The sequence below is a fragment of the Accipiter gentilis genome, chromosome 21 (genome assembly GCF_929443795.1).
Source record: "Accipiter gentilis chromosome 21, bAccGen1.1, whole genome shotgun sequence".
NCBI lineage: Eukaryota > Metazoa > Chordata > Aves > Accipitriformes > Accipitridae > Astur > Astur gentilis.
In genome coordinates this window covers 6959620-6985715 of record NC_064900.1, presented here as the reverse complement: position 1 = coordinate 6985715, position 26096 = coordinate 6959620, and the positions used below count along the sequence as shown (strand labels likewise).

At 45.2% G+C, this 26096-nt stretch overlaps 1 protein-coding gene across 1 annotated transcript; it reads left to right on the top strand.

Moving 5' to 3' along the window:
* Nucleotides 1–1841: 1841 nt before the first annotated feature.
* On the top strand, nt 1842–17816 carry LOC126048810 (protein spire homolog 1-like). Its single transcript, XM_049824239.1, has 15 exons — nt 1842–1922; nt 2412–2576; nt 3325–3450; nt 3724–3789; nt 6696–6857; nt 8966–9034; nt 9517–9646; nt 10097–10221; nt 11586–11661; nt 12202–12353; nt 13536–13661; nt 14998–15062; nt 15903–15930; nt 16340–16482; nt 17645–17816. The coding sequence occupies exons 1-15, from the start codon at nt 1842–1844 to the stop codon at nt 17814–17816; spliced, it is 1686 nt and encodes a 561-aa protein (XP_049680196.1).
* Nucleotides 17817–26096: the final 8280 nt, after the last annotated feature.

The window sequence follows — 26096 nt, the reverse complement described above, 5'->3', positions numbered from 1 at the left end:
GAATATCCCCCTTTGGCCACTTTGGGTCAGCTGTCCTGGCTGTGTCCCCTCCCAACTTCTTGTGCCCCTCCAGCCTTCTTGCTGGCCGGGCATGAGAAGCTGAAAAATCCTTGACTTAGTCTACACATTACTTGGCAAAAACTGAAGACATCAGTGTGTTATCAACAGTCTTCTCATACTGAATCCAAGACATAACACTACACCAGCTACTAGAAGGAAAATTAACTCTATCCCAGCTGAAACCAGGACACACGGGCCTTGCTACCCTTGCCCTGGGTGCCCACCTGGCCTTACCTCGTCCGTCCCTGCACGTGTTGCTCCCAGCCCCAGCTGTTGGGATTTGCTGTGGCAGGGCCAAAGTGTCAAGGCCAGGCAGGAGTGGGGCCTGTGGTGGATGCAGGTGCCCTGTGGAGTTGCATTTCTGTGGTCTTCTATGAGTTCTCCTCTGAGTATAAGACATTATTTCCTCTCTCCTTCCCTCTCTGCCTGAAGTTCAATGGACTCTTTTCTTACCTGCCAACATTGGTATTCCAATTAATACATTTGTTAGAAACAATGGAGTTAAATTGATCATAATTTTTGTACAGTCTTATCTTCTCTTTAGATTCCATTTTGTTGTACGCTTTCTGTTTTCTTTCAAGGAATCTCATACAAATACAGATTAAAGTGGTGTCCCTTTAAAAATATAGAGCAAAATTGGCATTAATGATCGCACCTGTGGGGAAGAGAGGTGAGAGCAAACCAAGAGGCAGAACTGATAAAAGGTTGGGAAGAGCACTTGCTTGTTGTGGGAAGTGGGGGTGTTAAACTTCCTAGGCTAAGAGTGGAGATGAGTGGTAAAGGTGAAAATGGAGCCTCCACGGTGTGAGCAGAGGATCACAAAGGTCTCTCTAGCTGAGATTCTGAGGTGTTTTGAACATCCTATAAGTGAGGAGCAAGCCTGGGCTGTCTGCTTTCAGTGTTGCTGTAAAATGGAGCAGTTGGCTCAGGGGCTGTGCTCACCGCTCCATTCTGTATTCATAAAAGGTCCTGGAAGCATCTTTATCCATGCTGATGGTACTGCTTCCTTCAAGGTGTACCACAAGTCCGGTAAGAGCATAGGTAGCTGTGGATGCCAAGGGCTGTTCCTGTAACAGGCTGAAACGTGGGGACAAAGTGGGGAGTTGTTTTTTCTTTTCCCCCTCTCCTCTCTCTGTATGTTGTCATGAAGCTATTCTGCTGGCTATACTTAATTTCAAAGGACTGCAGATGAGTGGTAATACAGATGAATGGCCTAGTAATTTTTCTAATAGTGCTCTAGTGAGTCATTTGGTTCTAGGGAATAGCTGGGATGAAAGTTTGTTACCACTTATGTTACTTGAAATAAATAGTCTGAGGCTTTATTATATGTCCTGCTCTGTTCATCTTCCAATGTATAGTTGGTTCCTTTGTTATGGTAACTCTCATGACAGATCTATGATTGACAGTTTCCCTCTTTTGTCACTATGTGTAGCCAGCAAGTGGCAACAGTTTGTCTTATGCACCGCTTGGTTGTACTGCTATAAAGGTCAATGCTAGGCTAACTCTTCGGGGACAAGAGCGGGTAATAAAGAATGAAGACAAAGATCCAGTGCCTTCCTTGCAGTTAGATATCTATTCGCAAATAAAAAAAGTACCCAGTAGCAGCTAGTTTGAGGCTAATACTCACAATAAGAGTATCCCGTGTTGCTTTCCAGGAGTCCCCAAATATAGGCCTACTTTCCCCAGGTGGCACTGACATTAGTAAGAGGGGGTTGTTTCCTTATTACCAAGAATTCTTCCTGTTTCTCTCTCTTGACAGGGATTCTAAAAGCTCTTTATCAATGCCTATGCAGTTGTCTTTCTCCCCCTCCCCTCTTTTTTCCTTTTCAGATGTTGGCAGTGTTCAGCAGTCAGAGGACAAGGTAAGCCTGCATCTTTACCTTCATTATGTGTGCAGGTATAATTCTGCTGTAGCAGAAGGCCAGCTAAGGAGATGCAGATGTCTTTGGAAACTATCAAGGTGCTTAAATTTGCCCTGTGAAAGTGACCCTGTCCCCTGCAATCTGGAAAATGAAACAAAATGCTAGGATTGAATTCACATAGGGCAATGGGACTAGGAAACAATGTGCGCGGATGCTGCCTACTGTGGAATAGCCCACTGTCTTTTTGTCTTAAGAGGAGATAACTTAGAAGTGCTAGATAAGGGCATTTAAAAAAATCTTAAACCAGCTTATTTAGGGAGTATCTCGGTCTACCTGATGAGTATCTAGCTGCCTTTTGGGCCCTTCTCATCTTGAGATGTGCTGAGCCCTGTGGGGCAGGGGAAGGTATGCACATGGCTGGCAAAGTGAGAGCTGTGAAGTTCTCCACAATGCTTTGTGCTGCACTGCTTTCTTGGTCTCTGTCTGCAGCTGTTGGAGTACTTGGGAATGGTGATCTATGAAGCCCTGGACTGGGGAATCGACAGCCAAGTGGAGCGAGAACTGAGCGATCCTTTGGAGAAACTGCTGTGCCTCATGTTGAAACTGGATGATGAGGCAATGAAACCAGCAGTCGCTCTGCAGGATGTTATCAAGGTTTCCTTCTTCCCACTTAGTAAATATAGCAGCTTAGAGGAGTTGATGGAACAATGCTGTTAACCAAGGGGCAAGACCATTTCCAGGAAAAAGCTGGGTAGCTTGTTGGAGGACATAGAGGGAGCACGTGGCCTTCTCATCAGAGGGAAAAGGCAAAACCATATTAGGTGTGTGCAGGTGCCTGTGGAAAAGAATGAAGAAGGAAGACTGAGCATGGCTTTCACACAGGCGTGTGTACAAAGTCCTTCTGTACATAGTCTCCAAATTTGATACTTAGAAGACTATGGATATTAAAAAAAGTCACTTGTCCATAGTATTCAGTTTCTGCAAGAGCTGGGATTTGAATATCTCAACTCAAACACTTTCCTCTCAACCATAATTTAAAGGTATGAGAAACTTCCCATCCCTCTGTCTGATCAGGGCAGGGGAAAAGAACAGGGCAAGTGACTCCACCTGCTGTGGTTTTTTGTGCTTTGTCTGCACTGGAGACTTCCCATTCCAGGTAGTTATTTCAAAGCACACCTTATGGAGAAGAAGATATATAAATTATATAGCTACTTACATTATTGTACATGTAAGATTGGACATCTTGCTTTGTTTCTCTGCATCTGCAATAGAAAGAAAAGATACCAAGGGGCTGTGAGGAAGATGTTTTTTAACCATGGATTGAGAAAATTGAATCTTGCTTTATTCCATCCTACCATGTTTTTTCATTTCAAGATCTCTTAAATAGCTGTACTTCTTTCAGGCCTGCGAGGAGCACTTGTCCAGGCCTTCTGAGGCTATCAGGCATTATGAAAAGACCTGTAGGTGTCTGTTTACTGAATACATGGAACTTCAGAAGCTTGTGACCATCATCCAGACCTCCAAAGAGGTACATTTGGATCACCCCTAAGCTTGCTATTCCCTTCACACACTCACCTAGTTCTAAAGTAACCTTCCCATTGCACTAGAAATGGAGTGCCTAGCTGAAGGTCTGTTTTCACTATGTGAAATGCTGCTGTCTCCACACCATATTAGTAATTTATGGTAGCTTTTGAAAGTTTGGGTGTTTGGGGCTTTTCAGATTAATATTATTAATTCATACTGGATAGACAGGAAATCACTGAAGAGTGCAAGGTAATGACCTCATGTGCTTGCTTCTCAGAATCTGAGGAAAATGGATGTGGAAGCTTTGGTGGAAAATCCCCTTCAGAAGAAGGAAAAACACTGGGTAAGGGATTTAATTTCTTCATTATGGGCGGTTGGGGGTTTTGTCTACCTTGGATCTCTAAGACTTTCCATTGACTTCTATGAAAAGTAGAGCTTGAACACAAATTAAATTTCTTAGGTTCAAGAGCTTAAGTAGTTAAAGACTTGTCTGCAAAACAAGCTGGGGAGTGAACCTGAAGTTAAACTATTTTGTGTGTTAACCTCATGCAGACATTTATTCTACACAAAGATTGTCTTTGTGGTTTGACTTAAACCACTTCTAAAAATGAAGTTGGAGGCAGTCTTTGGAGTAAGTGTCTACAAGTAGTTACTCAGGCTGTTTCTTCCTGCAAATGAGCCCCAAACTCTAGCTCTTGGCAGAAACTGACACCTGCCAAAAGCAATCTGTTCCTTTCTAGTACCTGCGCTGAAAACTCCCAGAAAACTGTTTTGGTGGTGGTGGTACTGGGGTGGACTCGTTCACTCTTATGTGGGGTCTGTACTGGTTCAGGGCTGGAGGGGACTGATGGCCAGTAGCCCTGTCCATCTTTGTGGTTGTGCAGCTCCAGCAGCTCAAACAAAGGGGTGAAGGAGGGTGAGGTTGATGTAGCTCCTACCTTCTGCTCACTGCCTTTCTTGTCTTTCCATTCTGTCCTTCCATAGATCTTGGACTGTGTGTTTGGGGCAGAGAAAGCAACTTATTCTGTTCTTTTCAAGGCCCTACACAGTCAGGGCTTAATCAGAAACAAATAGCTCTTCTGGCTGGAGCTCTGCCCAGCATAAACAAATGCACTGTAGTCTGGAGTCTGTGGAGACAAACAGCAAGCCCCGAGAGACTTGTGGGCTTGCTCCCTTTGTCTAAATAGCACTTGCTTTGAAGCATGCTCAAACTATTCGTATGAAAATGTTTGTGAAATGTGTGTTTGGGCATATTCTCAATTTTGTGATCTATTAAAATAAACTGGCAAGCTATCTCAAACCACAAACTCATCAACTGCTATAGCTCTTTTCTGCAGGGAATACATGAATAAATACATGGGCTTTGCCGTGTGGCCTGAAGGCCAGTGTATTTGGCCTCTGCTCCTTCAGGAGACATGAATTCCAAAAGCAGGATGTCTGTTGCAAATCCTCTGCCTCTAGTTTCCAAGTCCCTAAGCACCAATTGATTCCATCGCTCTGACAAACTCTTGAGTTTAAAATAACTGGGATGCCAACTTCACTGGGATCCCACAGATTAGAGCTGATGCCTTGAGTGGTGCCAAGCAGCTAATGCTCTCTGTGGACCGCACTTTTGCATGTTGACTGCTACAAAACAGGCCTTCTGAAACATAGACCACAGCCTGATAGTGTGCAGGGTTGTACAGTTTCAGCAGAGCTTATCCATACATGTCACAAGACAATCTTCACCTTGAAATCTAAGCAGTGAAACCTCTTAAGAACACAACTGTCTTACCACTCATCTGTTGAACTGAATGCAATATGTTTGGAGTGTTGCAGCATTTTGTGTTGTATTGCCAAGGTGTGGGAAGTTTATGTGGAGTTTGACAATACCTGGGATTGCCCAAGTAGAATAATTGCAGTGATCCAGTCAGTAGGGAAAGAAAAGTATGACTGACCTATACCTGAAAAATGTTTTGGGTGTACAAGTTGCTCTGAAATGGCCAGCTGAAGGCAATTCTTGTCCTGAAACTAATGTGGCAATAGTACAGTATAGAAGTCTCTCTTCAGGTCATATCCTTCAGTCAAGTTCTGTCACTGTGTGAAATACAACTCTAGGAAGTGCAAATAGCTCAGGATAAGCTATTTCAAAGGCCTCTAATACTGATCAGTTTGCCCAGAGACTTTTGTGTGTTTTCCTATACAATAATAAATATAGCCAAGGAGATAGGGCTAGTATATGGTCACTCTTTGACAGTTCTAGTTCTCTGGAGTTGAGGTATGACTGTACCAAAGCCAGGCTAAAAACATCCAAGAAAAAAATCTATCTCCTTGAAGGCAGCCATCAGTCAGAGTTTGCATAAGAGTCTTCTGATATTATACCAAGATATCTGAAGGGATAAGTTGAGAGAAGATGTTTCAGACTGCAAGTGGAAAAGGGAGAGGAGTCTAAGTCAGAAACTTTGTTCTGAGGCAGTTTTCTAAAATGTTTTGCTTCCCTTTCACTGTTTATAATACAATCACTTGTTCTTACTCAATTTGCCGTTGGGATCCAGATAAGCTGTTGACTTAGCACTTCCATTACAATGTTGTCTAAACATGCTATCAAGTTGATTATTTTTTTCCGGTCTTTAACTTTTGTTGGGTTATACTGCATGCCTGAGCATCCTCAGATATTAATACAGGATCAGGATGAGCAGATGTCAGTTACCAGCTTGTACCTCCAGGCTGAAACTGCTAATATATGCTGCTGTGAAGGTTTAAGTAGGAGATCCCTGTCCCCTTATCCTCCTCTTTTGTCTGTGGGCCCTTCAACCCTTGGTTGGTTGTTTTCTGAAAGTTCCGAGGCTTTTAGTGGTAAGATTTTGGATTTCATTCCCAGTGTTTCCTAGGATCCAATAATATGAAAAAAACTCTGGCACCTGGAGCACTTGCAGGAAGTAGGTACTCAAGAAAATGGGTCTAGCTACCTGGCAGCAGAAGCTGTGTTTTGCTGAAGTATGTTCATAAAGTTAATGACAAAATTTGGGAATGAACCTGGCAAGCCAGCTCCCAGATCCATCATTGTAAATTAACTTCTGCAAAGAGAAGCAATTCTCTGTGCTGGTACGGTGCCCTGATCTAGAAGTGAGTTGAAGGGGCTGTTGAGGACACAGTTCCCTGTTTCTGAATTAGTTCAGTTGCTAAGTGTGCCCTATTACATGGAGGGAGAGGATGCTGCTCTGTGCATTCTAGCCAGCTGTTGACTTGGCCCTCTCTGGTTTCTCCAAGGCAACCCTGTGGCCCAGCATCATCCGTGAACTACAGAATGGTGTGAGGCTGCGCAAGGCCACTGAGCGACCACAGTGTCACGTGCCTCCAAAAGAATGTATCCGCTCTCCCTATGAATTGCTTTTGGATGATATTCAGCACAAGAGGTACACCCTTCGGAAGGTGAGTGACTAGCATCAACGGACAACTTTGAAATCACCTGTTGTACCTCATTTCTAAGCAGTATTTGTTGAGACCTCTTCTCCAAAAGCCTGTCTTTCTCAAAGGTACTTCCAAGTCCAGAAGTGCCTGGGTCTCCCTGTCAGCTGTAGCTCAACATTAGATCACCCTGTTTGTCCACCCAAGTGCTTCACATCCAGTAACTTTTTAAGTCAGGGGTAGCCATGCTTTCATGAAGTTGGATGGTAAATTTTTTCTCCCTCCAGGGGTCAGCCACTCTCTTCCCTGCAGCAATTATGCTGCCTTGCACACAACAGTCTCATGAAACAGACCCTTGCCTGCTTATGCTTTCCACCTTGGACGCTTGTGTCCTTCCAGTCTCCTTGAGCTAGGTTGTACCTGGCATCTATTACTAGTTTCCTTGCCTTCTTGGATGTTGTTGGATGTGTGCAAGTGCAAAAGCACTTCTGAGCGAGTCCTTTGCTCAGCCTGAGGCAGAGGCCTCTAGGCAGTGTATATGAGCTATTGCAGGAGTTTAGTCAGGGTCAAAAAAGCTGACCCTGTTCCAGGGGCATCTGCTGTGCTGACTCAAGTGGTAAGGGGTTTTCAGCAATGTGGATGGTTGCTGAAGATGACCAGATACAAAAATGTCTGAGGTGTCTCTAAAAGCTTGTGATTCTGTTAGCTTGCTGCAGCTTGAGCTGGGAATGATGAGCAGATCTAAAACATTGGCATAAGGCTTTGTGGCATTGGCGTGCTTTGCAAACAGACGTCTTGGCAGAAGATGAGACACGACTCTACTTGCAATAAAGAGCGATATTTTAAAAAGTGAAAACTTTGCATACCACAATAGACATCAGCTTTTTTCTCCTTGTTGGTGCTGCTAGAGAGCAGAGGGTTTAAAAGCCTCAACTAAACCATGCACTTCTCTAACACCCCAGCTCTTGCTTGTCTTGACTGTGGCTCCAGCCTTCAGATAAGGCTATGACATTTCTCTGGACGTGATATCTTGATTGGTATATAAGTGAATAGTAGTAGAAAGGAGACAATACCTTGCAATGAACACAAGTAGTTACAATGTACTGTGTATCAATGCACTGTGCAGTACAGAACTGTAACTCAAGGTGGCAGGATGAACTGGGTCTTGATTTTATTTTTCTTTTTTTTTAATCTTTTTTCTGTGGTCAATGAGAAGCACAAACATGTTTGAAGAGTAGTAGTCAGAAATGCTAGAAGAAAGCAGTAGAGTGCTACTGCTCAGGTCTTTGTGAAAGCTCTTAAACAAGGATTTCCCCATCTGCAAAGCTATTTTAAAGCCTCTCTAGCAAACAGTGGTCTAATTTGCAAATGAATGAAAGCACAGCTAGTGTGGGAAGCTGTAGTGTTGTTCTACCTGCACTCCCACGTGTTCTGAAGTTGTATACACAGGGAAAGTAAATGGCATAGCCTCAAATAAGAGTAAGTGAACAAGGCAGCTAAAGACATGCATGTGCAATGTGACTTTTTGGTCAGTTCTCCTCTATGCAGCAAGCACAGGGCTTGATGAGAGAGACAGTCTGCCTCACATGAATACCTGCCCTGCAATTCTGTCTTGTTATTGTTCCTAGTTTTATGTAGGGCTGTAAGCCAGTCTCTGGGACTCTAGCTTATGCATACAGCTGCCTGCTGCTACAGTTCTTGTTACAGTCTTGTTAACCCATTCAGTTATTCACCTCCCTGGAGCTGAGTTCTCACTGATGAATGTGATGTGACCATGGTGCTTGTCAGGATCACTCCTGACATTAAAATCTTGAGTACAACGTTTTCCAGTAGCTTCTCAGAGCAGTTCATGAGGTGCTGGGGCTAGAAGGCTGTATGTTTCTTGTGCAAGCCTCAAAAGGCTGTGCAGCTTTTCTGATTGCCTCTAGCTTGCTGCAGGCAAATCTGTCTCTACCAAAACCCCACGTAGGTAAACAGCATCATTCTACACTTCCCAACTCAGCTTTGTTATGCCTTCCCTACCTCCCCCATTCTCAAATCCTGACTTGAAACATTCACTGTGTCACTGAGTGGGAGGGTGTACCAGGAGTAGAGGAAGAGCTATTGCTGAAGCATCATTTCTGCTCTTTCAGGTGAACATCGAGCAAAACCACAGGACCCCCAAAGCTGATGTAGCTGCCCCCAAGTCTCATCTAAAGCCTGTAGGTGACCTGGTGCTCCATCTAATATAGCAAAACAAGATAAGTCTGGAGTTGACAGGACAGTTTCTATGAATATAGAGCTAATATCTTAGCAACTGGTTTGGATTTGGGAGGGGGATATATTAACCATACTTTTGGGCACACCCTCCTGCCAAAACATGAGGCTAGGAAAATGGGACGTGATATCATCATAGGAGAAAGATGATCAGTCTCCCTAATTCCTTTGATGCTTCTTCCATTTAGAACATTTTGTGGTCCTGAAAGCAATCCTGGAGTTCTCAGTTTCAAATTTGAGAGTTGCTAAAGTATTCTACCATGCATTATCTAAAAGTTCTGTCATGTGTCTCTTGTGTGCAAGGCCCAGTGCACTCCTGAGTGAGAAGCACTTGTAAAACAGTGCCATTGTTGAAGGAGTAGTTCTGTCACCACTGGTCTCCTTGCTCTATCCACTGGCTCTTTCTGGTGCTATGCTTTGCCTGCAGGTGCTGGAGAGGAAGCTGAAAGAGTGTGTGCCATGCGAGTCCAGCTGGCATGAACAGCTCATGGCAGAAGTAAAACAACCACAGAAGCTTCGATCAGCAGCAGCAAGGGAAAATGGGAGCAGGCCCAAAGGTACCTGCTACAAAGTGACCTGTGAAGCATGAAAGTGAAGTCAGCATTGACTAAAAATAATGGATGACCTTTGAAATGAAAGCCCACTTATCTTTTTTATAGCATGTATAATGCAAGGGAGGTGGGAATGCAAATTTTGTGTGATAGAAATGGTATGGCATAAGAATAGTTCTTTCTAGAAAATCTGTTTGTGGCTTATTAAGACTCAAAAGATGTTTCAACTTACCTTTTTTTTTATGGATGATCAAATTTGTCTGTCTACTAAGTGAGAAAACAGGATTTTGACCATCACACAAAACTAAAAAAAAATGTAACTACCAGGACAAAGTCTAGCCAAATATCAAATTCTGATGTGTGGGTGTCAAATTTGTCATTTTCTTGTCACAGCACAATATCTTATCTTATCTTACCTGTTTGCATGGGGGTTTTTGTTTCCCCTCTCCCCTGCAGAAATGCTTGTGACACCAAATATTGTCTTGAAATCTCCAAGCGATCGTTTCTTAACCCTCCAAGACACCAGTACCAAGTTTAAAATTGTCAACACTACAACACAGCAGCTGGCACCAGGAGTTCAGGTAAGGCTTTAAATGAAAGGACTCTGGAGAGGCACAAGTACTTCAGGTATTAGATCTGCACACACAAGTAGCCTGGAACATCAGGTTCAAATCCTAGTGTGGGCAATCTTTTCATTCTCAAAAGTGAATGAATGTGGTGCTATTAGGTTCACTGAAGTGCTTTCCTCTACAGAAGCTCATACCATATTTAAACAGTTTTTTGTGGCATGACTGCAGCTTATAGAACCACGGTCTGCTCTGGTTTCTTAAAACTAGATCCTGCAGAAGTTTTAATATGCACAGCAGTTTGGCCAATTTGGGCCAGAATTATAAACACTCTTACCTCACAGGGAGACATTTGATGCTAGATGTATTGACATATTTGCATTTCACATGGTATGTGAGCTCGTGGAAGGAAAACTTAATGATTTCTTTTCAGGAAGCAACATCACTGGTCAATTCCCACTCTTCTGCCTGTGGAGCAATTTTGGGACCACCATTCTTCAATAAACCATGATACATAGTCTTTGGGTTCTTTAACTCCTGGCTTGATCATGAAAAGCTTGACTGCTTGGTTCTGGGATTCAGTCTGAGCATATTCAGAAATTCTGTGAACAGAACTGAAGCCCTAACACATCATGTCTAGCACAGATGCGCTGGCATACAAACAGGAATCTGTTTTCTGTAAACATTTCTGTCTGAAATGCAGTTGCTTAACTGAGGAAAACGGATATGAATTAATAAAAGCAGAAAATCTTCGCTATATTTGGACAAGTCTGTGCTACTTGTAGGAATGTTCAGCATTTGAGAACCCTGTGGTTCATGTATTGCTTCTAAACTAAAGAACCTTCGTATGGAGACTAATATAATCAAATTTGTTTTCTGCTTTTCTAGAGAAGCTAGAAACAATGCTGTTGAGATACAGCATTGGGTTTGAGTTGGGTTAGCGGCGCACAGCCATTGAACTGTTCTCCGGTGTTGCTACATGTGAGCTGGAGCCAAAACCAAATGGTTCCAGTGTACTCTTGATAGTTATATAGGGTGGATTTGTGAAATTGGTTCTTGAACAGATGAAACTTTGGGACTAGTATCTGCATTGAACTAGTCCCTGCATGGATGAGAAAAAACAGATAAATTTGAAATCTCACTAACTTGGCTGGAGCTTCCTGGTTGTGGGGGCAATTAACTTGCTATTACTTCATGGAATATAAAGTTGCTAAATGTACCACATTGATTAATCTCTCTGCTCCACTTTTGGCTGAGCCTTGAACATTTCTGGTCAGTCCTGGGTATGCTGGCTTTTGTTTAGCAACAGCAGCACTCCTGGGGAAGTGGGCTTGGTGTCTTATATGCAGCTAAAGAACATAATGTCCTCTGGCCTACAGGAAACCACTCCCAAGCTGCCTTCCAGCACCTGGCTTGTCTCAACCAGGTCATCACTAGCATCCTGCAACAGCACAGGTCTGTACTTCTAGCTGCACATCTAAACCAGGTGACAAAAGAACAGTCAATGGCCTGCAGGGTTCCCAAAGCCTTTGGTTGGGCTCACTGTACACTTTCTCTCTGATGACCTGAAGACACTTTACAGGAGAAGCTCCAACACTAAGTAATGAGTCTGGGGAGGTGCCCTTAGAAAACCATTCCTCTGCAGTTGACTGAGGCTTGTAGAGCTCCTGCAGCTTCAAAACAATGATAGCATGTCCCCAAAGGCCTAACTAGAATTCACAGTAAAAGCTAAATGAGTGTTTTGAATGTTCAAGTAGAAAGTGCACCACTTGATTTTATTAAACTAAATGGTGCTAATGAAGCCTCATCACTGTCTACTGACAAGCATAATTAGTGTAACCTCTGCTTTTTGTGATCTGAGCTGATGGGGGGGAGCTGTGAGCCTTGCTACCTTCAGAAGGCAGTGTAGTGCTCTTGAGCGTTCAGCATTTGGGGTGAATCCTTAGAAGCTGCCAGTTGGTTTTCTGCACCCTAAAACTCTCTCTTCCTATCCAGGTCTTGCTGCAAATTGCACACATCCTCCCATGAGTGCACCCATACTAGGAGACATTAAACATAATAGTTTCCTGAATGCTGGCCAACAGCAGCTGCCTCCGTACAGAGGAAGGTCTAAATCTTTAGAGAGAGGCCTTCAAAGCAAGGAACTTGTAAGTCTGGCATGTCAGCTAGCAAGCCTGGTCTGATACATCTGGTAATGACCAGAGCTTGCACCTTGATCCTTGTGCAAGCAGTAAGCATGTTCTGTGGTTTTTGCCTTAGGCCATGTTGTATACTGATCTTGAGTTGGGATATTATTCTTTCCTTGGAGATGGCTTAAGAGAAGACTGGATGCTGTGGTGTCCTTGTGCAGGCTTCCTAGTTTGAATGATATGAGATAAAGTTGTTCCTCATACAAGAAGAGAAAAATACCACTGTATTACTTTAAAGTGTCCATCAAGGCTTCCTCAAGCAGACTGTAGTTGGCAGTGGGACTGTCCTGCTTTCTCCATCTCCCCTCATTCTTTCTAGATTCTGATATGTTCACAAACATCCTTTAAGCTGCAGTAAAGGGAACAAGTAGTTGACAAAATGTAGATAGCACAGCATCAGTGACTTTTAAATGTATGTGGTACTGAAGTTGTCAGGCTCTGAATGACTGTTGTGGGAGCAATGCTGGGTTTTGTGTGCTTCTGTGCAACCTTCTGAATCATGGCCTCACCCTGTTCTGCCCTGACAAGGTGTGCTGTGCCCTTGCCTCCTCCTTTCCTTTTGCATCCCTCCCTGCCCCACTCCCTGGCAAGTCTCTAAACTGACCATAACTCTGTGTGACCTCTTTGTTCAGCAGTGTGGTGTGGGATGCAGGTGGGTTGGACTCCTCACCTGGGGATAAAAGCACTGTTGTCTCTTTTTGTCAACCACCAGACCACAGCTGCCATTTCTGTGGGGCCTGTGGGTCTTGGGAGAGAGAAGGCAAGAGAGTGTTGTGCTGTGGAAAGGGTTCCTGTACCTAGGAGGGGCCAGGGTGCGATCTGTGCTGTGGTCTGTACCAAAGGTTAGAATTTCCCAGAGACTGGCTCTAGAGATGGTATTAACTACTGAGGTGACTGAGGGACCTGCTTCCCTAATGAGGTGTCAAGAAGCTGCTTGAAAACTATAGCAACCACTAAAAACCCTGTAGTAGTTGCTCTGCTAGTATTCTCAAAGAGTCAACTCGTACTCCCCATCACTGGCAAAACTGAGTTTTGGGGACAAATGCTCCTGAGCCTTTTGGGACCCAATTTTGAGGATGATGTCCCCAAATATCTGCTTCCTTCAGCTTTCTCTGATGCTTAACTCCTGTCTTTCGATAGGACTGTCCCGCTTCTACCAAGTGTCCAACCATTGCTGAGCTGATTGGAACCAGATATGCAATGATGACACTGGAAGGGCAAGGCTTCTTCCAAGGAGGCAGTGATAGTGTCTTTCCAAGAGCAAAGGTATGTTTCCTTTCCTTTTCTTTGTACTGTCCTTGCCTTTTCAAAAGCTGGCTGGCTTCATGGCCCTCAGTGGTGAAATGCTGAGGTATTCTGCCTCAACTTATCCTGTTCATACAGCTGATCCAAGATTGATGCTAGGCTTTAAAAATCTTTTAATAGTTGTGCTGTGGTGGCTTCTAATCAATGTTAAGCTGTAAACTGCCTAGAGAGTAACGCAGCCTTTGCTTGATACTTGTCTGTTACTTCCACGCTAGGAGAGCTGACTGCCATGACTGTTGGCCAGCTCTGAAATCACAAAATAATTAATTGGGATTTGGTACTGCTAAAGAGTGAAATGAAGGCTCTTAACTCAGGCTCCCGCACCTGAGTTGTGCTGACTCAAACCACCTTGCTGAGTGGACACAAAGGTTAGGGAGATGAGGAGGGCAGGGAATGACCTGCAGCACAGGGCTGTTGGCTGTCCACTCTGCTTTACTGGCTTTTTCACCAAGTCTCCTTTAGAGGGAGTGTTGCAACCAGCCCCTCTAGAGCAGATGTTGTGAGTACAAGCCCTTTGCAGCACAGATGTGAGGAAGTCCGTGCTACTTGGCTTAGAGGTCAGCATCTTGCCCTCGCTTATTTAGCAGTATAGACAGAGCCAAAGGTTCTACTAGCAGAGCTATGCTACTTGCACAATCTGTCTGATGCTCCTGAGACTGAATCCTTGTTTTCTTCTCACCTTACTTACCAACCCTGCTTTAACTTGCCTGCTCTCTGCCTATTCTAAAATGGCTCTCTTGCCCTCTTTGTGTTCTTGCTGCTGAAGTTTTTTTAGCTTTCTCAAGCTCTACTTCTCAAGATAATATCACTTCTGACTGCCAGCTGTGTATGAATGTGTTCTTTTTTATAAAGTTCAAGCGACTCATCAGCTTCCTTATGACTCATTTTTTGCTTCAGGATTGGATTCAAATTTGCCCTGACTTAATCTCTTTGGGATTGCTGCAGTCTACCTCAAAGAATGTCTCTCTTCTTCCCTCTCTCTTAACTAGCTACTGTTACACTCTTGCACAATACAGCTATTGTTTGCTCAAGAGCCTTTTTTTAAACTCCTGTTGTCTGGCAGCTGCCCCAAACCTCTGCATCATAAAAACACTGGCCTACAAGTAAGGCTTTTTTTTTTTGCCTTTTTAGCTTTTATTTCCTGTGTCTTGCTATCCTTTATTGGACCTCTGTTATTGTATGTGGATATAAAGCCTTTAGAAGGTTGGTCTATGTTCTTGCTCTTTGGCAGGCAGTGGATACTGTTGGTACAAAGATATTTCCCATTTGCATTCACAAGTAACTTTCCTTTCCACAGATCTGTTTCAGCTGCCATAAGCAGATGTTTCTGAAGTGGCCTTACAGCTGTTACCTCTGCAGCAGGTGAGCTGGTACAAAAGGACTGAATGAGGAGGGAGAAAATAGTTGAAAGAACAGTGCTGAAAATAGTTGGTATTCAAACAGTTGTAGTACTGGATAGGAACAGGTTGGTGAACCCTTTGGTTTTGCCTTACTGCAAAAGCCAGGCTGAAGTGCCTCCAGCTGCAGAGGATGTGGAAAAACTTGCCTCTGAAGTGGTATCTCAATTTTAACTCTTAATAGCAATAACCAAATTTATTGTGCAAATATTAGATTCAATTTCTCTGAGAGATCACTCTCTGCATTTTGCTCTAAAGGTTGGATTTAACTTCAGTCAAGGGCTTGAGCAGGTTCTGGGAGAGACTTTTCACAGGAATCTTCTGCTGATGACCGAAAAAGCGAACTCCAGACCCTGTGACTGGGAAAGGAGTTGGACCTACTTGTATCCACTATTTGTCAGAGCTTTTCTCATCATGGGAGAGGAAAAGAGGAACTTCAGCCTCATTAAGGCTCACTTAAATATATCTGAAGCAGTGGTGAAGCACTGAATTGATTACAAGCAACAAGTAAACAATCACTGAGAATTGAGTAACTGTCTGGTGGTACTGCTGGGTGAAAAGTAAAGGGCTTTTGCAGATAAAGCCTTCAAGCTATGGATGCTGACACATTTCAGATGATTTAAACTAGGATAAATAGGAGGGCTGGCAAACTGAATAGGGGAGTTCTAAGCTTGCTCACTTTGCCATCAAGTGATTGTGCCACAATCACAAATTAAGACTTATTTGGGAAAGTCACCCTTAGCTGCAATATTGGTATCTGCAGATCTCTACTGAAATGATAATGCTGGGAACTTTTTTCTCTTAGTGTTGTCTGCTGTGACTGCTGCATCAAGGCAAGTCTAGTCTTTACAACAGCACATGGGTTTTTTACATTTTCTGTTTTCCCTGCATCTCACCTAGTCATAGGAAGCTTTCCTTCATCCACTGATACCTCAAATCTACCCTCTAGCTTGTTTCTAAGCAAAAAGAAGAGGGAATATTACAAGGTGCAAAAGCAGCCAGGGTCCCACAGACATCTCTTGTCATAGTCAGCTAAAACAACTCTGGTTACTCTCTCTTTCATCCTGTGTAAAGTGGTTGGGATTACTCTGCGCTCTATTTACACAAGGGTCAGAAAGTTCACTGCATTAATGGCTATCTTCTAAGTGCACCAATAAATCAATTGCATGTCATGCAAATTTTCATGCTAAGGAGGAGGATGTGTTTCTCTGAGAACTCAGGTGACTTGTGTTGTGATTCTAGATGTCCATGCCCTTCAGAATGTGTGTACATCTCCCACTTCACTTCCTAAAACTTTTGAGACTCTCCCGAGAGGAGGACCCAGCTACTCAAGAGCAGAAGAGCTCAGAGCTGCTGCATGAAATAGAGCACTGGGAGTGTTTTGGGTAAGCTGGGACAGGGATACTGTTTTTTCACCTTGAAAGACATTACCGGTTACTTGTATATGCAGATCTACAAACATGCAGAGAGCAGTATGTAGTATTATGCTGGTCAGCTGAATGTTATGCTGAATGACAGGTTTAGCCACTGGTCTAACTAGTCTACAGTTCTCTGGAAGTATTGTGGATTTTAGATGACCAAAAGGGAGGATGTGTAGGTGCTCTGAAATCCATTTTGCTGTTTAGCTATCAGGTTTCTGACATGGATTCAGAAGTGTCCATGTTAATCCAGACATAGAAGGTTCCTTGTGACAGCTTCATTTGTATGAGGATTTCCAGACCTCATTATATTCTATCCCCCACAGCTGTGGGTCTGTCGCTACAACCCAGGAGTAGCACCTTTATACCTAGAAATAAACTATGCTAATGGTCTCAGGTATAACTGACTGAAGAGTAATGCCACAAATGGCTTCTTAGTCCCTCTGCACACATAAAGACACCCTTTCCTTTTTGTCCCCAGAAAGGGAACTCTTTCCAAAAGAGCTTTTGGTAGTTCTGAGTGGAAAAGACAGACTTTGTGGGTATAAGTGCAATATCTAGGACTGGAAACATACATTATCCGTTCTCTTCTTTCCAAATTAGTTATATATTCTACTGGGGGAACAGGTGTCTTTTATCTCTGAGACCATTCTTTAATGTAGCCAAAATAGTGTCACAGCAGTTTCTGGTTCAAAGGCTTGTACTTCTGTTGCCAAAAATCAGGGGTAGTATTGACTACTGAAGTTAACTGTGTGGGGCAGTGGTTTGGTCTGTCTTATAATGCAGGTGCTTCAGAAGAGGTCCGAGTGACTGTATTACTGCCATACTTCAGGCTGGCAAAAAAAAATCCTACAGCATAAGGATGTGGCCATAACCTTGGATCAATCACAGATACCCATTAGTCCTTTGGCTGACATACTGTCAATAGAGAGAAGGTGTCAGTAAATTAAGCTGTTCTGGTGCTCAGTAGCTTTTCTAAGTGGAGCTGACTGCTCTGTTGAAATCATGCATTTAGCTAAATCACTTAGAAGTGTTGGATCATGTGTGGGGAAGGGTGGAAGAGCACCATGACCTCTAACAGAAACCTGGGTCAACTTTCCTGCTTTTCTTTTTCCCTCTCCCACTCCAGTGTACCCATTGTTTTGGAACCCCATTGCCTAGCACAGCCTCTGTGCTGTTACACAGGGACCATGGCAGACTGGCTGACTGTAGACATCTGTATGCGATGTGAGCAGTGTCTGTTGAATATGGCTTCCAGTCAACAGCAGAGCATCCCTCTCAGGAGAACTTCCTGGCCTTGAACCAAACTGGAATGACTCCACCATACATTTCTCCTGTCACTTGTTCTGTACCTGAAGTAAATGAAACAGCTTTATGTACCTACTGACATAAAGGCCTGAATAAAAGACCTCCCTGCTGGTTAGTCTAAGCAGGAAGCACAGTTAGTATTTATGTATTGTGAAGTATTATAAAGCTTTGTGGTTTTTAGAACTGTTTTAATTCTTTTTATGTGTCTTTGGGGAAAATAAATGTTGAAGCACTATCACGCCTCTAGCATTTCCTCCTTTGCACCTGCAGTTGTCATTGTTCTGTGGCACTGTTTGCATTCATTGCTGAGCAGACTTCAGCCTATGTAATGAGTAGGGGGAAAATTTTAACCCAAAACCTCTATTCCCAAGAGGCTTGGAAAGTGAGGCTCTCGGTTATGTGATCACATCACCATGCATTTTGTAAACACTTCCTCCTGATAACTCACTAAAAAGCACTTAAAACTCACTGCTGTGATGCCTGTAACACTGTAGTGAAGTCTGTCAGGCAGCTTGCTCAGTCTGCTTGCTTTGGAAACTAGCTTGTGATTTGGTTTTTTTCTGTGTGCTCTCTGTGCTTTGCCACCAGAGCTTTCTGGTGCATGTCACTGAAGTACCTAGTATATCCCAAAGCCATCATCACCTGAGGGGCAGATGGTTGCTCTTGAGCTATTCTTGCTGTTTGTATTGGCCTTAAGTTTTGCCCTGAGCTGAAATGGTCTATTACGACGTATGACATTCTAGAAAAATAAAGAATGTTTTGGTAAATTCTTTGTGTGATTAAAACCAAAAATGGGATATTTGATTCTCCTGTTTCTCCCCAGGAATTGTCTGTATGGAACGAGTGTAGGTGCTCTGATAGAGTTTTCCCTGGTGTGTTTTGCATGGCCTGGATAGACAGTGTTGAAGGATACAATGGACTTGCAGTTGGAATGAGTCATGCTGAAGAAAATAATGGCTGAGAAGGGCCAGCTCTTCTAGATAGAGAAGGGAAGAAAGACATGTTTAAGCTGAGCCCAAGGTCTGCATCCAAATTGCCAGAAGGGTCAATACCTCCAGCTGACTTGCAGTGGCCCAACTCTGCTTCCTCTAAACTGCCTGTCTGCAAGCTGACACCTATTTGCAGGTTTGGGCAAGCTCTGCAAGTAAATGAATGTGGGGAAGCTGGAGCTTGTGCTTCCTTTTGGAGCAAGTTCAAGTGTTCCTCTTCCTTCAGTCAATTAGAAGGGGTGCAGCCTGCCTGCCCAGGTCCTCTCCTGCATGTGCTAATCGCTGGTGCTGCTGGGAGGCACATCCATATCAGGCAGGTGGGCTCCTTGCAGGCTGCAGGGGATGGCAGCCAAGCCACAGCTGCGCTTGCTGGCAAGATGGGCGCAGCATGGGGCCGGGGGCATTGAGGTGCTCTTGGACGCTTGCTGAGTGAGGTAGTTTATATAGAGCTAGAAATAAGCTGAGATCAGCCTGTTTTGATTAATGTGGAAGCCCAAAATGCATCTCAGAGCCTGGGTGCAGCAGTAGAGAGAGAAGGCGTCTGTATGGCACTGCGGTAGACTTCAGCTTACCTGGAAAGCAAAGGTGGTTCTAGGTTCTGCCTCTTGCAGAAAGCCACATGGGCTTTTTTAACTGGCTTCCCCTTTGCCTATGTTGTTTGTGACCATGAGTGGGGTGAGGAAATGCCCTCACTGCAGAACAAGCAGGCAAAGGGGGTGGGGGGTGGATGCTCAGGGATAGGCAGGGAAGGTCAGACTGTCCCATATCTATTGAGCTGTCAAGAAGACCCCTGTTCCCATCACTCTGCTATGCTGGTTGCATTGGCCCCTGAGTAAGTGGGCTAGTAAAACCTCTGTCCCCTGCACAGGAGTGACATCTAGTACTTCTTCAACTCTGGCATGCAACCATTGCTCCTGACCAAGGCAAGTCGTGACAGCTTGGGGAGCCAGGCTTACCAGAAACATACATCTGTTTAAACACAGCCAAAAGAACTTGGTCATCATCTTTCCCTGGCCAAGGAGAGCCCTTTGGAGGGAGCAGGGCCTAGGCCTTACCTGGGAGCTGCGGAGTACAGGGTGGAGCAGGGGCCACACAGTCAGCCTGAGGCCAGGGTGCAGAGTGGGAGACTCCTGTGTAGAACAGATCTGGGACCAAGCCTTACAGGCACCAAGAGCAGTGCTTTCCAGGGGTGTGGAAGTGACTGTTCAAAACCTGTTCTGTTTGGAGCCCCTCAAAGGTGATGGTTTGGAGGAAAGCCTTCCCTCTGCAAGCATATGGCAGGATTTGATCTATTGTTTAGTCTTTTGCTGGTTCCTCTCATCATCAGGACCAGAGCCTTCCCTGCTGAAAGTCAACCGATTCTAGTTACTAGTGTTGTGTTTGCATGAAACTTGCCTTTGGGCAACTGGGGACCTTTTGGTATTCTTCTGCCACCGCAGAAAGCAGTCTGTCTGCAGGCTCTGGTGTTGAGTCCCTTCACACAGTCCATAGCACCGTAAAGCACAGCTGCAGTCCTTGGTCCTATCCCAGTAGCAGATCATGACTGAAAGATGGGATAAGAAGCCTAATTATTATTACTGGTAATGGCAGGAGCCTGAACAGGGGCCCTGGGAGCAGAGGAGGGAGATCTGTCTAGGCGAGCTTACTTCCCGCTTGTTTCCTCCTCGGGTCAGCTCCCTGTCCACCCATCTCTGAAGGGAGCGAGGGGCGGGCAGGACTGAGGTGGGCCGCCTTTTATTTCAGCACGGGGCCTCTGAGGAGTGAACCCCACCTAGGCGCCCGGCTCCGGAGGCGACGAAGCTCCACGCCTCGCCTTCGCGCCTGCCAGCGGGGCCCGGCCGCCCCGGGGAGCCCGCCTGAGGGGGGAGCCCGCCCGAGGGGGGAGCCCGCCCGGGCGAACGGCTCCCGCCGGTTCCAACGGCTGCCGCGGCCGCCAACCGCCGCCTCGCCCCGCCGCTCCGGCAGGGGGCAGCCGCCGGCCGCGCTGTCCGGCGGGGGGCGACCGGGGGGCCGGGGCCGGGCCCCGCGGGCCCCGGGGTGGTCGGCGGGCGGGAGCAAGGTGGAGGTGAGCGGTAAACCTCCAGCCTGCCTGGCGGTGCCGAGTTACGGCCTTCGTTATCGCCCTGGTCCCGTCCTTCTTCTAGGAAATAAAAGGTATTTTTACTATCCTCACTTGTTTCTGTTTTTATTTGTCCGTCCCGGGGCAGTCCCTCAAGCCCCGCTCCGGGGCATTTCCCACCGGCAGACTGGGCCTGGTGGGGAGACGAGGGGTGGCCTGGGGTGGGTGCGTGGGCCGAAGACAGCTGGGACAGCGACACAGCAAAACAAAAAGGAGGTTTGAGGTGGGGAGCGGGAGAGGCCTGACTGCAGTAACGTTGTGTGGCTGTCGATGCTTGAAGCCATCTGGGAAAACACGCTTTTGTAGAAAGTGGGTACAAACCTGCTTGAATAACCTCGCTCAGGGCGCTACCGCCGGCAACTTCTTGTTCAAGTGAGAGGTGGTTTTGAGAGGGCTTTCACCCTACATCTGATTCAGTTCGGCTTAGTTTTCTTTTTTTCTTCTGTTATAAAGGATAAACGTTAGGACATCGCATTTTACGCATGAAATAAAACTGTAGATGTGGTGTTGGGCAGGATTAGATGTAAAAACTATGTGGGCGAATTGGGGAAATGGTCTGGAAGAAACAGGAGGCAGCTGAATAAGGATAAGTGGAAGGTCGTACACTTGAGCAGCAATATGAACTCCCCAAGTACAGAGGAGGGAGTGATGGGTTAAGTAGCAATTCTTCAGAAAAAGGATCAAAAGCTGAATGCGAGTCAGCTATGTCATGGTGTTGAGGTGATGGAACATAAGTTGAGGGGAGATGTGGGGTAATTGGATCCAGCCCAGCAGAGAGCAGAGAGGAGGAGCGGAAGTCGAGAAACCATTACCTACCAGGGAAGCCTGAAAGAACTGAAATTCTCTAACCCAAAGGAGGAGAGAACTGAAGTCTTTAAGCACATAAAAGGACATAATCTTTGCTCCTTGTCTGTGATGGAGAAGACGGAAAAAAAAAAGAAAAAAGGAGGCTTAAGTCACAGCAGGAAAGACTCAATTTAGATGTTAGGAAAAACTTTCTAATGACAGGGATAATAAAGAATAGACTGCCTGGGGAGTGGAGAGCTCTAAGATCAAGTTAAGCAACATCTGTCAGGGATGTCTGAGGTTTAGGTGATCCTGCCTTGGGTTAGTGGGATGGACTGGTCTGACCTTTCAAGGTCCCTTTCAGCCCTAATTTTTCAGTGGTTCTGCGGGCCCACATTAATCTTCTTAATGGTATTTAAACAGTCAGCAGCTTCTCTTAAGTAACTGCTAGCAAGTCTCTTCTCTTGCCTGCGGTTTAAAATTAACTTAATTTCCATGCATCACTTTCACCCTCCAGCTCTCAAGTCCTGCATGGCCAACCAGCAGCTGAATTCCTTGACTGCTTGTCAGTACCTTCCTTGTGGCTCTGTAGCTATCCACAATGAAAAAGAAGGGATAGAAACGCTGCATATCAGTGGCTATGTCGCCAGTGTAAGGGTGGCCCCCTTTTCAGCATTTATATGTAGGCGGTACGGTCTCCGTTCTTGTGATAGTCAGATCTCATATGTGGTTATTTCATTTTGTGCACTCCAGGGACCTGCCTTCCACTGTTGCCTGCAGCTTTCTGAGGGAGCTTGTTGTGCCGTGCCCTGCCTCTGGCAAAGAGTGGCCTGTTTCTGAAAGAAGTCACGTTAGACTATGGGTCTTCACTGTTGGTTTGTTACAGGTCAAGGCTTGAGTGTCCAAGCCCAGACACTGCCCAGTGTGTGTGGCACTTGTGCGTAATGATGCGTACAACAACAATTAATACCTTGTCCACAAGTGATCTCTCTTCAAACGGCACAGACTCCAGAAAGAAGGAGTCTATGGTGTAAAGTTGGCCTGGGAGCATGTTCTTCCACCCCTTGAAACTACTAATAAAGGTGAATTAAGTTTTTCATCTGCCAGCAACAGAGTAAGAGGGGGAGAAAAAGCCAGGCCATGATAGCAGTATCTGCAATCCTTGTCTAGTGTCCTCAGAAAACAGGGTAGCCAGTGAGTGTGTCCTGAAGGCAGGGTGTCTGCAAACTTAGTTGTTTGCATAAAACAGAAAAGAGAGCATTTCCATAGCTGGGAAAAACTGTCCCTAGTGAGAGAGGGAACCACTGCCTGGAAGTCCTCACCGTTGGAAAATAGCTCCCTGCCAGGTGCTGAGCTGCATCTATGGATTGTGACTGGGGTGACGCTGCTCAGTGTGACCATGAAAACTGGGTGAGTATGGCACCAAGAGGATCACTGACCCTGTGTCAGAGCTAGGAGACGAGCGATAGAGGAGATATCCATAAACAAAAACAGGTTATCCAAAGTCAGGAAAATATGAGGCATCCAAACCTTCGTTGCATCCTCCTTAGTATTTACCTAAAACAGAAAAGATGACATTTCTATAGCTGGGGAAAATTGTCCCTAATGAGAGGGGGAACCACAAGTATCTTACCTGCCCACAAAGAAGCAGTCTCAATTGCTCCCACTAATCTTCTCCAGTGGTTTTAACCAGCCAAGGTAACTGTGGGCCAGGTACAGAGCCCTTCACATTCACTTTTGTTAACAGAGCAAGATCTATCCTGTGTGATGGTAAGTATTAAGAATGTTATTTTATACATGGGAGTAACATATAAAGAAATGAAGTGGCCATTGCAGCAGCAGGTTGGAACACAGGGTCTTTCACTCTCGGCCCTGAGCTCCTTCCTCCAGACTGTGCTGCCAGCTCTGAGGCAGGGGGGGGTTGTTATTTATACGCATAATAAAACACCACCTGAATGCAGCTGGAGTCCTACCTTTGAGCAACATTAACACACTTGTGACTTCATTTACAGCTATTTCACTTTGCCTCTCTTGATGCTGGGAATGAGAGTTTCAGGTGTGCTCCCTTTTAAAAAAAACACTGTGAAATATGCATATGTTAAAGTTGGTTGTGCTTTTGTGGAGCCTATATCCCAAACTATATAGTAGCTGCTTTGTGCACAAATTGTACAAAGGCACAGTTCCACTCCAGTGAAAATATATCTATCAGAGCCACAACAGTATGAATCCGACTCATTAAATAAGACCTCAATTTTTTTAAGGGAATGTTAGGAATAATACAAATACAGCAAACTCATAAGGCCCTTGCAAGGTAAGTATGAAGCAAGCTTACTCTTTAATTGCTGTGACTTGGGGGAGGTTTTTTAGAAGTGCTATAAAAATCATCAGCTTTCTTGAGATATTCTGAAGACTGCTGTATCTCGGAGGATTCGGGGGAAGGATGAGATGAGCTGCCCAAATGTAAGTTTATTTGAACAAAGCAATTTATATAAAGCACAGCAGGATTTTTCAAGATAAGAGGAAATTGGGACCTTTTTAATTTTTTGCCCAGACACCACCACCTGGGGAACTCGGTTCCAGCTACACTTGAGCACCCTGTGTTTTGGGCATTGCAAACTCAAAGGTTTCCCATCTGAGGGGTGTTGCCAGCTGCAGCGAGCTTGATCTGTGCTTAGCTCTGGAGCTGGAGCCAGTCTGCATGCTAACACAGTATGGCTGCAGGCCTTTTTGGTGTTTTTACTCTGTGGAGTTTTTATGAGACCATATCTGTCAAACGTATGTGTGAAGATAAATCAAACAAGCACAGCCACGGCTATTAAATAAATGTGAAATTTGAGTGGCTTCCACCAGCCCCTCGGTCCCTCCCCCTCAGCTGCCGTGTGTGCTGAGTGTTTTACAGAAACAGGACGGTGAAGGATGGCTGGTTATGAGAAAGGGAAAGCAGGGGGGAGGCAACTCCTAAGGAAGGGGGTGATTTTCTTGCAGGGGGAAGCAGAGAGCTACAAGATGGGTTTGGGGCTCATGCTGCTGAAATATTTGGGTCTGGAAAGAGCCTGTTTTGGATCTGGATGACTTTTGAAGAAGGAGGGACTCAACAGATTCCATCGGGAATGCGGTCTGACTGCTGTCATGGCATCCAAAGTGCAATGAAGATGGGGACTCAGCAGAGGAGGCAAGAAGGTGCTCCATGCAGAAGTGTAACGAGGTAGTCAGTCTCAGACCGTGTTTGGGGCAAATGCTGTGTGAGCACCACGAGGTTGCTGTGCCGTGAATACCAAAGCATGAGAAGGACATCAAGCTTCTACATGCCTCACAGCCTGTCTTCTCCTGGAAAGTAAAATAATCTTGACCTGATCACCACTCAAATTTTCCCCCTATTCCCTAAACTGTTCTTGCCCCAGGAGAAGGGTGGTCCTTCCAAGGTCAGGGTTGAGGTTACTGACAGGTCAGGGAGGGCAAGGTCAGGCTTGAAGCTGACTGTCTGTACCAAAGCTGTCCCACATAGGGAGAGGGCCTTGCAGTTTCCAAAGCCATCAATCTCCTCCCCACTTTCACAAGCTATTCACCTCTCCCAGTTTTAAGTGGAAGAAAATACAGCCAACCTCTTCAAGCCCTTGTGTCGCGCCTCTGGGAGCTGCATTCTTGCTCTCGAGTGCTCAGTCACCGAAACAGAATAGCCAATATATCACTCCCAGTGTCTTTATTTGGGGGTTGAAGTTGGATCAATGTATCTGAAGGCTACTGTAACCAGGAAATGATTCTTCTGATTTCTGACAATGGGGCCACTTCTGCCACCATGAAAGCATTTGTCACTTCTCCCTGGCTGCACCAGGGTTTGGCTGAACGCGCTTATTTACCCCAGCACGCAGGGAGAGCATCCTCGCAGAGGAGATGGGGACCCGACAGGAGTCGAGGCTAACGAATCGCACGGTAACAAAGTGCTGGTGCCAAAGGTGAAGCAGGGGGGGCAGCGCTATGCCATGTGCTCTGGACATGGCCCGTAAGGCAGGGGTGTGGGGGCAAAGATTATTTGACCTGGCTCCTACATCTGTGAAATCATTGCACTCCCATTGATTTTTAATGCTGGTTGACACTTGAAGAGGATTTGACCCATAGGAATATAGTCTGCTGCACATAGGGTGTCATAACATCTCTTGGTCCTTCTGTGTATATCACCAATGTTCAGCTAAATGAAAATAAATACTCAGAGATGGTTTTTGCCAGTAAAAACATACAAGGAAAGAGAAGGCTAATGTACTAGCAAGTGCGTTTCCGCTGAGTTGCTAATGCAATGCAAAATTATTAGTAGTAATAATTAGCAATGCACGTGAGATTACCATTGAACAAATGATCTGTGAACACCCAAAAGGCCAGGAAAA

Excerpts from the sequence above, each read along its gene's own strand:
- LOC126048810 (XM_049824239.1), top strand. The coding sequence starts at position 1,842 with ATGCCTATGCAGTTGTCTTTCTCCCCCTCCCCTCTTTTTTCCTTTTCA. Across the intron at positions 10,222-11,585 it reads AGCTGGCACCAGGAGTTCAG|GAAACCACTCCCAAGCTGCC; the intron begins GTAAGGCTTTAA and ends TCTGGCCTACAG. Across the intron at positions 15,931-16,339 it reads GCTGTGACTGCTGCATCAAG|ATGTCCATGCCCTTCAGAAT; the intron begins GCAAGTCTAGTC and ends TTGTGATTCTAG.